The sequence below is a fragment of the Mus caroli genome, chromosome 16 (genome assembly GCF_900094665.2).
Source record: "Mus caroli chromosome 16, CAROLI_EIJ_v1.1, whole genome shotgun sequence".
NCBI classification, from domain to species: Eukaryota; Metazoa; Chordata; class Mammalia; order Rodentia; family Muridae; genus Mus; species Mus caroli.
The window spans coordinates 28,678,069-28,692,762 of NC_034585.1; the positions used below are offsets into that span (position 1 = coordinate 28,678,069).

General features: G+C 38.6%; 1 protein-coding gene across 16 annotated transcripts in view; it reads left to right on the forward strand.

The window, feature by feature from the left end:
• Dlg1 (discs large MAGUK scaffold protein 1) overlaps positions 1-14,694 on the forward strand; it is a 201,151-nt gene that overhangs the window by 9,395 nt on the left and 177,062 nt on the right. For all 16 annotated transcript variants that reach the window (XM_021185184.2, XM_021185188.2, XM_029470491.1 and 13 more), the window contains one exon: positions 8,911-9,077. In XM_021185184.2, coding sequence (XP_021040843.1) covers positions 8,911-9,077 — 167 coding nt within the window. The remainder of the gene's footprint in view (positions 1-8,910; positions 9,078-14,694) is intronic.

Here is a 14,694-nt window from a genome sequence, read left to right on the forward strand (position 1 = left end):
AGTGCTGGGATTAAAGGCGTGCGCCACCACGCCCGGCTTGTAGGGTCTTTTCTTTGGGAATCCAAGTGGCTTTTATAGGGTGCCTTGCTTTAAAAGTATGCTGAGTGTCTTCGGCTGTCAGATGAACTGATAGATGACTTTCCTTCTGCAACTTCAGGTTGTATTTCACTGTCATCCTGCTCCCTGTAGCCCTCCAAAATGGAATCTATCATAAGGCTAGTACGTGTTCTACCTAAAATATTTAAGGTTAGACAACCTTAGTTTTTGTAAAATACAAGTAAATGTTCTTCTCTGTATCTGTACAAGTACTTCGATTTTGTAAAACATCTTCCACAAAACAAAACAGGAAAGCTGCTTTCTATGTGAGAACTGATTAAAGTTGGCATGGAAGGACAGGCTGGAGAGATGTCAGGCTAACAGCACCTGCTGCCATTGCCAAGAACTCAGTCAAGTTCCCAACAACTATATCAGGTGCTCACAAATACCTATACTTCTGTCTTCAGGGGGTGTCTTAGTCAGGGTTTCGATTCCTAGACAAAACATCATGACCACGAAGCAAATTGGGGAGGAAAGGGTTTATTCGGTTTACACTTCCATTCTGCTGTTCATCACCAAGGACGTCAGGACTGGAACTCAAGCAGGTCAGAAAGCAGGAGCTGATGCAGAGGCCATGGAGGGATGTTCTTTACTGGCTTGCCTCTCCTGGCTTGCTCAGCCTGCTCTCTTATAGAACCCAAGACTACCAGCCCAGAGCACTAATTGAGAAAATGCCTTACAGCTGGATCTCGTGGAGGCATTTCCCCAACTGAAGCTCCTTTCTCTGTGATAACTCCAGCTGTGTCAAGTTGACACAAAACTAGCCAGTACAGGGGGCTTGCATTCATGTGTACATATTTACATTCTGATGCACACACTCAAACATACACAGACACATGCGCACATGTGCGCACACACACACACACACACACAAACTGAGACAGAAATAATCAAAGTAAATCTTGAAAAAAATGCATCTAGTTAATATATCATGACTATAACTTTTTTCTCTAGTGGCATAATATTTCAGTTTCCTTAGATGAATACCAGATGAATCATAAGAAGCACACTCTGCATAGAGAGGTCCAGCAAGAAGTCCCCACTGCACACAGTACCGAGACTGAGAGGGAAGACTTCTTCACCCCGTCTTGTGTGTGTGAGAGCCACTTACTTGGTGGGCTGACAGCGAGAACTGCTTTGTGTGTGTTGGGTACTGTAGTTGAATTTGTATGAATGTGTGAATTATCTGTGCCATACTTAATTGTTTTTATTTTTCCCAAAATTTGCCAGAAGATTTCAGTGTCAGTTTTTTATCATCTTAAATGACTGTTTATATAACATAGATTTTTCTGTTAATAGTTTTCCAGGAACCAGGCTTTTTAATTCAGATTTTTATATGATTTGATAAACATTACACTCATAGACATACAGATATGTACATCTACCCGTGCAGGTGGGACTTGTTCTGTTTTGCATTCTCTATTATATTTGTAGGATAAATTGCCAGAAGTTCCTAGGTGAAAGGGTATACATTTTAAGGTTTTCCTCGTAATTTGTAAAGCACTCTTACTAATGTTATATCAATGTAATATTTTAGACAATATATAGAAGATGACTGATTTCACTTAGTGTAGAGTGTTATATATCTTTTAATATTTTCTCCTCTGATTTGTTGATTATACTGAGATATTTGATCTTTTATTTTAATTTCTGAATTCCCTGTTCATGTCAGTATATTTCCTCCCATTCTTTTTTCTTTATAAAATTAACATGAGGCGTATCAACCCTGTCTGGCATGTAAATCACAAGTAACTACTCTGGTTTGTAGTGTGTTTGTAAACTTGGATTTTAAAAACTCATGTTTATTTCTGGTTAGATTTATCAGTATAGATATGTGTTTGATGTTTGTGGTATCATGTCTAGAAAGGCTGTCCTTGATACTTTAATCCCCAAGAGTATTATCTTAATCTGTCTTCAGCATTTATGAAAGTATTCACCTATATTCAAGACTTTTAAAAAACACTTTATGTGTATTGTTTAATCCCTAGCGGTACACTCATTTATTTATGTACAACATAGATATACACACGTGCACTAAAAGGGTACATTAATAAATGTGTGATGGCTGTGGTTTAAGATGCTATAGCAACTTAATTATATATGTAAACATCTCTTACTGAACATGTTTTCAAATTGTGAAGGAAACATTGAAAGCAGTATGAGGGTCACCTAAAGTTGTCTGAGCAAGTAAAGGCTACATCATATAAACAAATCAACAAGGAAATTGATCATGTTGATTCTTTTTTTCTCAGTTCTCATTTATTCATGTGTTTCAATATCTAATCTCAACAATAAGGACTGCTCATACTTTTATATACACACTGTGAAAATAGTATATAACTGTAGAAAAAAATGATAATGCTTCAGAGTGTCATTAGAAATTAGCACATTTATTACCCAGTGTGAATAAGTCCTTTAGTAAACCTAGGTAACCATTAATTTGGATGCTCACTTAGAAAATAAGTGAGTACAGTGGTCAAAAAGTGCTTGGTATGTCATAGACCAAGACTGATTCCAGCCTTCCCTGTAGGTGCCACCAGATACACATAACAAATAGAAATAGAATAACTGATTGCAATTTTATCATTACTCTGAAAAAATATTTTCTTGTGAAAATGGTGATGCATTAGCAGAAAAGAACGATAGAAGAAAACGCCGGAATGCTCAAATATGTCTTGGAGGAAACTGCTTGTTGAGATGACTCATGGTTGAAAGCCTTGCTGGAGTCTGCTGGGTCTGTCTTATCACTGCAGCCCCGCTCTTCCTTCATGGTCTCAGTGCTTGCCTTGAGTTTAGGCTAAACTAAGAGTCAGTCAGAAGGTCACTAAAAGCTTGAACATATGCGTGAAAGAGTTTAAAACTTAAACACACTGAGTTAGTCCTAAGGCTCTCAGAATCATTCACATCTATTTAGAACAACAATTCTAGGGGCCAGAAAGATGGCTCAGTGGGTAAAAATGCTTGAAGCACAATCTGGATGACCTGAGCTCAATCCTCAGAATGGAGGAGGAGAGCTGACTCCTGAAAGTTGTCCATTGACTCTCACATGTGCCTGTGGTACACATGCACCTGTACTCACATTCGCATATTACACACAAGCAAATCAGTTAACGTTAAAAAAAAATCCATGAAAATCAACTAACTTACTTGAGAAGTCTTCATGTAAAAGATTTTCATTGCTTTTGTTACTTTCTTAGTTGGAAGTATAGCATTCCGTTAATAGCCTCAAAGGTCCGGAGCTGAGGCAGGAGTAAGAAGCAGAAGGATGGGCATTTTTAAGTAGGCCAAGGAACTTTACAGTTTGGGGTAGCATGCATCATCCTAAACAGAAACACTTCACGTCATGTTTCTCAAGCTAAGAACTAAGGCAGTACTAACCTAGGCTCAAAATAGAAGGTCTAGACACTGACCTGGGACTATGCAATAATTTAACACACCATAGAGAACATTGCTGATCTATGGGAAAGTATTTTATTTGGTGGGAAAAATACTGACAAGTCACAACCAGTAAGAAAATAATTGTAAAACATTTATCTGACAAAGGACTGGTACCCAAGTACACAAAAACCATGTAAGATTTGACAGTAAGAAAAGCCACAAAAAGTGAGAAGATGCAAAATATCAGACTAAAGTCGTCAGAAATAGCAAGTAAATATATAGGAGGAAGATGTCTAATAAAATACCATAGGGCACAGTCAATAAAAATGTCTGAGTCAGTGGAATAAAAGTTCAAGCCCACGTGACAACAGCTTACACCAGACTGGGATACAGAGCAGAATCTTGCTCAAAACCAAGCAAACAAATATCTACATAGTGCCACATGCCTTTCAAAATGCTTAAAACCCAAAGCACTGATACGGCAATGATGGTAAGGATGTGAGTAACATACACTGCTGATGGGTGTGCAGAGCAGCATGGCCACATCAAAATACTGCTTAGGCAGTTTCTTAAAGATTACTCACACCATATTACCTAGCAGTTACTTACACTCCCGTATATTTACCCAGAGTTGAAACATGTCCACTAAAAACCTATTTATAGCCCCCCTTTCTTGTCCTCCTAGCCACCATAATGTAAACAGTTTCTGCCACACTCTCCTGCCCATTGATGTTCTACAACAGGTCCAGAGACACAGCCGAATGACCATGGACTGAACACCTTGGAAACCATGACCCAAAACTCTTTCCTCAAAACAAAACAACACAACACACACACAATAAAACCAAGGTGTCGGGGATGTAGCTTAGAAGGTGCCAAAACAAAACACCCTCGTATAATTTATAGGAGCTTTATTAATAATCAGTAAGAGTTAGAAGGAGTCAAGATGTTCTTGATAAACAAAGTGTGGTAGAACCATGCAGTATGGAATATTAACTGTAAAAAGATAAAACCAACAAGCCATGAAAAGGCAGGAAATTTAACATGTATTGTCAAGGGAAAGAAGACAGTCTCCAAAGACTACCTTGGGATACATTCCTAAAACAAAGTTATTTGGTGAAAAAAGGGAATACGCATTTAGTGCTTTTTGTTATGAAATGCTCATATAAATGATATGCCAGTTTAATTCATATGGAAGATTCTAAAACTATAGAGGTAGCAAAAAGATCAGTAGTTCCCAGAATTTGGGGAGTAGAGGGCAATGAAGCTGTTCTGTTTGGTATCAGACTGATGGATTAACATGTCAGAACAGCAGGCGTACATTTTAAGTCAGCCAGTGTACAGCACAAATGATCCTAATGTAAACTATGATCTTTAGGTAGTGATAATTAATAGCTTGTCTGTTTTAGTCAATGCACGATACATAAGCTATGAATAACAGGGGGTGTGTGGGGAGGCAGTGGGACTACTTTCCATTCAATTTTTCTGTAAATCTGAGGATGATAATTTTCAAAAAGATGTATGAGCATGATAAATTCATTATTTAAAACAGCAATTTACTTTATTAAAATAACTTACAATTATATAACGAATTAAAATGTTTACTGATGTGTGTGTATGTGCATGTGTGCACACATCCCCACACCCCACTAGACCACCGAAGCCAGGGCTTTGTATATGCTAGGTAAGTGCTCTGTCACTGAGTTACACCCCAGCCCTTCCCCTTCAGTTTTCTCATTCCAAAGACATTTTTGTTGCTGGGTTTTAAAATATATATATTGTTACTAATTTTTATTAGTTTTTACATGTATGGGTCTTTGTCTTCATGTGCTTGCCCCGTGCCCAGAGTCCAGCGAGGACATCAGATCCCTTGGCTATGGAATTACAGGTGGCTGTTTGGTTTTGCTTGTGACCCACCACCTTTAACCAGGGCCACTCACATGGGCATGGGTATGGGTGTGAAGTTTTCCACCAGAATATGGGTAATGTAAGACAGTAGCTTCCTCTTTCCCAACAGTCCTCTATGACCATTAGCTCCTTGAGGTGGAGCCCCATGGGTCCCTTCTCCCTCTGTGACTGTGTATGGGCTGGTTGTGTATATAAGCCCTGTGTGTGCACAGGCAGCTGGTGTGAGTTTATGTGTACCAACAGCCATGCCATGCCCATAAGGTAGCTTTTCATAGGCTGCCTTCTTGTGATCAAGCTCTTAGAGTCTTCATCCCAGAACTCTTCTGTTTTTTAGTTATTTATTGCTTTGTGGTAAAGTATACATAATATAAAATTTAGCATCTTAATTTTTAATTATTTTCAACTCAAACTGAAATTCTCTTTTTGAGCAATAATTATGTCTCCAGCAACAAATAAGAAAACAAACCCCCTCGTAGCTGTTTTAGGACCTCTCGCCTTGACCCCTAGTGAGCATCTCACTTTTGTCTCTGAATACTTCATACAAATGGAATGAATGTAGTATTTGTCCTTTTATGTCTGGCTTATTTCATTTAAGGATATTTTCAAGATTAATTCTTCCACATAGACTATTAAGGACTTAATTCCCTTTTAAGGGTAAATTATATTTCTTTGTACATACATATTGTACTTTATTCATTCAGTTTTGAAGGATAATTGTATTTTCACCTTTCGACTCTTATGCTGTAGTGACCACTAGTATGCAGATCTTTCAGTCTGGTTCCCTCTCTTTTTTTCTCTGTATGATACGAGAAGGTGAGGTTGCTGGATCACATGGTAAATCTGGGTTTTAGTATTTTCAGAAGCCACTCCTTCCATTTTCAGTAGCAGTTTTACCATTTTGCACGTTCTTTCATGAGCAGTAAACAAGGGGTCTACTTTTCTTCATATCCTATTAGTTCTTGCTTTTTATTTTTTGTTTTGTTTTATAATAGTCATTCTAAGTGGTGTTAACTCAGCTCATTTTGTATAAATCCTGATACAGCTAAAATAGGATTGATATTTTATCCTCCAGCTGCAGGAGTTTAAATAGAACAAATTAGGAAAGGCTGTATGAGGGGCTAGGGCAGTGGCTCAGCCATTCAGAGTACCAGCCACTCTTTTGGAGGACCCAGGTTCCATCTCTACCATCTGTAACAGACTGTAACTTCAGACCCAGGAGGTCTGACACCTTCTTCTTGCCTCCAAGGGCACTGCATGCATATGCAGAGCCTTGCAGGCAAATATACCACACACACAATTTTAAAGAAAAGCCAGTCTAACTAAGCTATGTATAATTACATATAGTTAGAATATACTAAATATATACCAGGAACCAAAGCCCACTCCTCTGCAAAAGCCATCTTAGCCATTGGGCCATCTCTCCAGCCTAGTAATAATTTTAACAGCTGGTGAGATGGGTTGATTTCATCTTCAGTGTAAGATATTAATTTTAATTAGTACTTTACTTTTTTTTTCTTCTGGTTGTTAAAACTGCAAACAGAACTACTTTGTCCCTACTGTCTTGTGAATTTTGGGGCTTCAAAAGACTTTTATTTATTACATTTCATTTATTATAATTGTGCATGGGTATGCAAGTGCCACTGTTTGAATGTGGAAACCTAAGGATAACTTGTGGGAGTCAGTCTTTCCTTCCACTCTGTAGGTCATGGAGATTAACCTCAGGCTATCAGGTTTGGTGACCAGCACCCTTACCTGCTGAACTCTCATTGGCCCAAGGAAATAGGTTTTTAAAGAGTATAATGGTACTTTTAAAATAGTAAGGAACAAGAAATAAAAGTTACTCTAAATGTTTTTATAGTTATTCGTGATTTATTCTGGATAATGCCCATATTGGCTGTTAAACTGTTCCCACTCTCTAAAAAAATTATAAATTATACCAGTAGGTGACTCAAGAACTCAGAGTGTGAAATCTAAACATTAGGTAATTGTCACTCAGCATTACTGAGCTGTGTGACTAGCCACTGCTAATATTATAATATAGTAAGCTCACAGGACTCCTTTTAAATTATTCTGTGCTCTTCTGAATAAACATTTGGTTTCTTTCATACTTTTTGCATACTTTGAAGTGTTTGTTTCTCACTTCCTCTTAGATTTGCAGACATACAACTACAGTTGGAAATGTCCTAGTTCTTTGGTTTTAAAAATGTTTTTTTTTGCCGGGCGGTGGTGGTGCACATCTTTAGTCCCAGCACTTGGGAGGCAGAGGCAGGTGGATTTTTGAGTTCGAGGCTAGCCTGGTTTACAAAGTGAGTTCCAGGACAGCCAGGGCTACACAGAGAAACCCTGTCTCAAAAAAAACCAAAAAAATAAAAAAAGTTTTTCACTTTAGTTAGAAGGACAGTTAAAACCATATGAGGATTTACATTTCCAATCTGAATAGTGATGATAAAGATGTAAGATATTAGTAATGATTCATCTGAACAATTTATAATAATGACATTTACCATTATTTATTAAGAGTATATTATATGCTAGCATGCTAGACACTTTACTGTGCTCAATTCTTGCACAGTTTACACAATAAGAGAAATTATTAGAGGGTTAGTAATTTTTTGTAGTTAATTGATAAGAGGATTTTAACACAGCACTTTAAAAAATATTTGTTTGAAATTTTTACACATGTATCATATTTGCCCTATAATTTCCCAGTCAGTTCCCCTAGACTCTTCTCCCATACCTACTTCTCACCTTTATTTCCAATACAGTTTTTAATGATCTATTGAGTCTAATTAGGGCTACCCTTATGTGCATGGGTTTGGTCCATCTACTGAAGGGAACTTGGGTGATGTAACCAGTCGCTGGATTACCCTCAAAGAAAATTGCCACTCTCCATTCCACCATTTGTCACTGGCTGTGGCTTTTCAGCTAAGCACCCATGGCACCTTCACTGTTTACATTTGAAACGGTATATGAATGTGTATTGGGTATAGGGTTATGTGGATGTGCCTTCAGAGACCACAAGAGGCCGTTGGATACCCTGGAGTTGGAGCTTCAGGCAGTGGTGTCCTCCCTTGCATAGGTGCTGGGACCCAGCTGAGGTCCATTGCAAGAGCAGGGGGCAGTCTTTAACTGAGCCATCTCTCAAAAACGCTAACTTTTGAAGTGTAAAATTTCTAAGACTTGCCTTGCAGGTTTTGATGTAATTGTGACATAATGAAACGAGGAAATAACCTGTTAAAAAAGTACGTGGTTGAGCCATGGTTGGTGGCACACACCTTTGATCCCAGCACTTGAGAGGCATAGGCAGGTGGATCTCTGTGAGTTTGAAACCAGCCTGGTATACCTAGTGTTCCAGGGCAGCCAGGGCTGTTACACAGAGAAACCCTGTCTTCAGGGGAAAAAGAAGTATGTGGTAGAATTGGACTTATTTTTCTAATAGTTAAAGTGGCCTTTAAATTATGCTGTTTTAACATTGCATAGTTTAGTAGATGTAAATGATTTTGAAATTTTATTTTTCTTCATCTATAGATATTCAAGAATTTTATGAAGTGACCTTACTTGATAATCCAAAATGTGTGGATCATTCAAAGCAGTGTGAACCAGTTCAGCCTGTGAATACTTGGGAGATTGCCAGCCTTCCAAGCACTGCCGTGACGTCAGAAACCCTGCCCAGCAGCCTTAGCCCTCCAGTAGAGGTAAGAGAAAGTTTTCCTAAAGTCACTCAGTGATCAATTTTCTTTTTATGATGGGTATTTTTTGGAAATAATAATGAGATAGAGAATAGAATTAAAATATTCTTAAAAAGTGTCAAGAATCTTGATTCTGTCTAAAATTTTTAACTTGTTTGAGGTCTGAAATACTTGTTTTAGGAAATTAGTGTCTTGGTGGTAGACCTCAGAGAGCTCCATTTGTATAATTATTAACATGGTCATTGTAGTTTGAAAGATGATTTTGCTTGGTGTTCTTGACTAAAGAAAGAATATAATTGTGGCTGTGAGCCCTTATGTATGTTAAGAATTCTGTTGATTGGCTTGAAACTCTGTTGATGCTCTGTTGATTGGCATTACAACTCACTGAAGACTAGCAGTCCTTCCAGTCAGCATTGGCCTTTACATTTTTCTGTAGTTAAAACTGCTAACGCCTTTGAGTTTTAATAGCTTATCTTTACCATTATAATTGGTAATGTTCTTTTTTTTTGGCTGTGTTGTACTGTTGCTAGTAGAGTTGGATGTGGTGCAGTGTTTTGTGATGAGGATTCCGTCTGAGCAGCATCAGTCATTTAAAAGTGCTTGTTTCTCCATTGGATTCTAGTCCCTCTGGTTAGTGCTAGGCTGTGCTTGGGGAATCGAATCAGCTTCTGTTGGATGAGTAATAAGTCCAGGTGGGGCTGGGGGGCAGCTATGAAGCACACTAGGAATGAAGAGTCCAAGTTTTCACTTTCTCTTTATTTAATATGTTGTTGCATAACTAGCATTTGAGAGTGGTGTGATTGAGCACATATAATCCCTCTCCTACAGTTTAAAGCTGAAAAAAAAAAAAAAAGAAATCTAAAAGAAAATAACTGACCCAGCTTAAGGCTAGCTAATTTTCACAAGTCTATCTTTGGATATCAGACTTTTTAACATTAAATTTATAGTTAGTTCTCTTAGTAACCCTGATAGAATCTTACACATTTCTCTGTGTATGATTCTTATTTTTCTCTTTTTAAACGTTACTTTTTTTCTTGGATAATTTCTTTTACCATCCTCTTTAGTTGATCCATTGTTTGCTATAATGAGAGTTCATCCTGTGGTCTCTCTCAAATGCAGTTTAAAAATGTCTGTAGTTACTTCTGTGGTTCAGATAAATGTGTTGCTTCCAAAATAAGTTGCCTGGCACGCCTAAGGCCCTGGATTCAGCCCTGACCCCAGAAGTAGGGAGGCCATGAGGGATTGTTTGTCATAAGTGGGCCTTATAAAAGGAGCTTTATGCCAAAGTTTAGGTCTGTCCTCTGCCTGTGAGCGTGGGGCAGGATGTCCCTTACCAGAGCACATGCCTAAAATCTAGGCCTAGCCTCCATAATGTGAGGCATATGCTTCTCTTTTACATAAATGATTCTCATATGATAAACCTCGACAGTTACCATTTTCTAGGTTATTTTACATGCATGGCCATTTTGCCTTTATACATGTATGTGAGACACATACATGCCTGGTGTCTGAGCCAGTCACATGAGAGCATACAATTCACTGGGGCTGATATACAGACAGTAATAAGTCACCATGTGAGTGCTGGGAATTGAACCCAGGTCCTCTGCAAGAGCAGTAAATGCTTGTAACCCCTAACTATTGAGCCAATTCTCCAACCCCCAGTTACAGTTTCCCTATTTATTATCTTAGTCCTATATTAAAAGGCTTGTGTTTTTTAAAAAAAAATCATTAAGGTTTAAGAGATTGATTTTTCATGTCTTTTTTTTAAAAAATCTTTATTTATTTTAAACTCCAGATTTTATTCCCCTTCTGGTCCACCCTCCAACTGTTCCACATCCTGTATCTCCTCACCTCGCTCCTGTCTCCACAAGTGTGTCCCTAACCCCACCCCACCAGACCTCTAAACTCCTTGGAGCCTCCAGTCTCTTGAGGGTTAGGTGCATCTTCTCTGACTGAACCCAGACCCAGCAGTCCTCTGCTGTATATGTGTATATCAGTTGGTGTATGCTGCATGGTTGGTGATCAGTGTCTGAGAGTTCTTGGGAGTCCAGGTTAACTGAGACTGCTGGTCCTCCTTGAGGTTTGCCCTCCTTCTCAGCTTCTTCCAGCGTTCCCCTAATTCAACCACAGGGGTCAGCAGCTTCTGTCCATTGGTTGGGTGCAAATATCTGCATCTTATTCTTTCAGCTGCTTGTTGGGTCTTTCAGAGGGCACTCATGATAGGTCCCTTTTTGTGAATGCTCCATAGCCTCAGTAATAGTGTTGTGTCTTGGGGCTTCCCCTTGAGCTGGATCCCACTTTGGGCCTGTCACTGGACCTGATTTTCATGTTTACTTACTATGTTTTCTATTGTTTGCTTATAAATCATTGTGTGTATCGCATACATGCCTGGTGTCTGAGCAGGTCAGAATGGTTTGGAACTGGAGTTATGGGTAGTTGTGGGCCACCATGTAGGTGCTTGGGAACTGAACTCCATACCTCTGTAAGAACAACAAGCACTCCTAATCACAGAGCCATCTCAGCAGCCCTCCCTTTTATAGAGTACTTTACAACAACGTCTGATACAATATAACCAGTGGAAATGACTACTCATTAAGTTGAAAAAAATGAGCTGTTGGTGAGGTAGAAGTTTATCTCCATATAGATTTCTGTAAAGAAAGGTCAACAATGTTGTCTTTGTTAGGGTAATTATTGTTATGATAAAACACCATTTTGCTATGACCAAAAACCAAGTTGGGGAGGAAAGGGTTTGTTTATAGGCTTACACTTCCATATTCTTGTTTATCACCAAAGGAAGTCAGGACAGGAACTCAAGCAGGGCAGGAACCTGGAGGCAGATGTCATGAAGGGGTGCTGCTTGCTTGCTGGCTTACTTCCCATTGGCTTGCTCAACCTGCTTTCTTATAGAACCCAGGAGTCAGGGGTGGCACCACCCACAATGGGCTGGTCCTTTCCTCATCATCACTAATTAAGAAAATGCTCAACAGCTGGCTCTTAGGGAGGTGTTTTCTCAATTGAGGTTCCCTCCTTTCAGATAACTCTAGTTTATGTGTGGATTAAGACAAACCGGTACAAATGTATTGAATTTCATCAACATTATAAGGGAAAGTAGAAATTATGGCTTAGTACTTGCCTGGCATGCATGAAGCCTCTTAGGTTTGATCACCAACATAGAAGGGAAAGGGTTTTAAAAACATTTCTAAGTGAAATACTGATACCTATACAGCCCTAGTTTCTTTCTTTACTGTCTAGACACTCTCTGAAGGCTCAAGCTAATGAAGAGTGAGAACATTTAAATAAAAAAATGTTAGATGTGATCAGTTTGGAAAATGTGTGAGAATGAATAGGATCCCATGGTGTTCCCTGTGGTAAATGTTCAAGTAATGTTTGAAAGTCATACTCATTCGTGGATGGACTCTTTCAGAGAAGCGTTGGGATAGATACATCCATCAAGTTCTGGGTTATTTTTTTAGTGGGGAAAATGTCTATGCCAAACTTGTGAAGTCTTTTGTTAGAAACTCCTGTTTGTTTCTGTAGCAAGTAGCTTGACAGATGTTAGTCTGAAAGTGTACATAGTTTCAAACATACTGACAGACAGTTCAGAGCAATGTTTGAAGATTTAATTGTTTGAGAGAATGTCAATAGGAAATCCATTCCCCTGTTATCCATCCATCCTTGCTGTGCTTGGATGGGACACTTGGCTAGGTGATCATTAACTTGATCTCTTGTTTCAGTCATGTTGGTGGCTGAAAAGACTTTGGAGCACACTGACCCAAATTTAAACAAATGCAAAAAGACACGTGTTTAACCACAAATTGAATGATAACCTGGTCATCATAAGGTTATTTTCCTTTATACAAGACTTGACTTATTGTACTTATATACTAAATCCTGGGTAGGCAATCCTTTTCTGACAAAAATGTCATACAACATGGTCTTGCCTCTTTTAATTGCAGTTTTTGCAAAACGTATTTGACATTGATTAGTTTCTGCAAGTACTTGTCTGTTTTCTCTAAATCTTTGCAGTGTAAGGCATCTGTCCAGTTTTCTTTGTCATATTTATTTATTTACAGTTGGTAACAGATGTAAATCTTGCCAAATCCTTTTTAGTTAACCTTATGACTTTGTTACTTTTTTTCTAATGTAGTAAAATTAAATTCAATATAGTTTATTTTTAAAGTGATGACTTATTTTCTTTGTGGCTTTTTTTTGTGTGTGTGTGTGCTTGCCTTTTACTTTGAACATACTCCTAGTGAGATGTTTAAATAATCTTTGTTTATAAACTTGTATTAGAGACAAGGATCTCCCACCCCACCCCACCCTAGTGTTAATGGTCAGTGAGTGTGTGCACGAGGCAGTTCTCTGCCTCCCCCTTCCCTTTGTTGGACTTTTATTCATTTCTTCAAAGAGGCATTTTGTTTTAATAAAAATAATTCTGTTGGATTACTTTGAGAAGAGTATATGACTTTAAAGAAAGGAAGATAAAGTAGGAGAAATTGCCTAATTTACTGAGACGTGATTACAGAAAGAATCTACTGTTCTGTTCCTAGTATCACATTTTAAGTGGCTGGAAGAACCAACGGGTTAAAAATGAGACCATAGGAACAAACTTTTCTGTGCCTTTAGGATAAAGAAACCTTTTTTTCTTTTTTGATGTTGCAAGACAGGGTTTCTCTGTGTAACTCTGACTGTCCTGTAACTTTCTCTGTAGACCAGATTGGCCACAAACTCAAGAGGTCTCCTGTCCCTGTTTCCTGGGTGCTGGGACTAAAGGTGTGCACCATTATCCCTGGAAAAGAAACCTTTTCTAAGGGTTACAAAACAAAGAGGCAACCCCTGTGGTGGTTCAGGCTAGGATGATAAGTAAACTGGGGAACTTAAGTCCTGCTATAAAAGAAACTGAAAAGGAAGTCTAGGGCTGGCTGAATAGCTCAGTGCTAATATATACGAGGACTTGGCTTCCATCCTTAGTCCTTCATTAGTCTGATTTTAAAGTCTGGGGAAGGTGCCTTAGTGGTTAGTACATGCCTGGTATATATGAAGCCCGATGTCTGATCTCCAAAGATCAAGAATGCTGACTGTAGAGTTATTTTGTGGGCTTCAACTGTGGTTGGATTTTAGTTATGGAACTTGGTATCTGCTGGTTGTGGTGGTTCTTGCCTCTGATCCCAGCATTGTGGATGCTAAGGCTGGAGTATTTTGAATTTGAGGCCAACCTGGGCTATATATTGGGTGAGCCCACCTCCCAAAACAATAACAACAACAACAACACATCATTGTTGTCCAGCTATCCAACAAATCAATGAAAAAGAAGAATTTCCACATAGTGCATAAGGACTAACTTTCTTTATTTGTAACTATTCCAACTCAAGAAACACAGAATATAGTCAGTATTCAATATGAAAGTGACCAAAGGATGTAGATGAACAGATTATAGAAAAAATATAAAGCAGTAAACCTGACATTAAAAATGCAAATTAAACTGACAAGGAATATTTTCAAATGACTAGTTCATTAAAAGCTAGCTAGCCGGGCGTGGTGGCGCACGCCTTTAATCCCAGCACTCGGGAGGCAGAGGCAGGTGGATTTCTGAGTTCGAGGCCAGCCTGGTCTACAAAGTGAG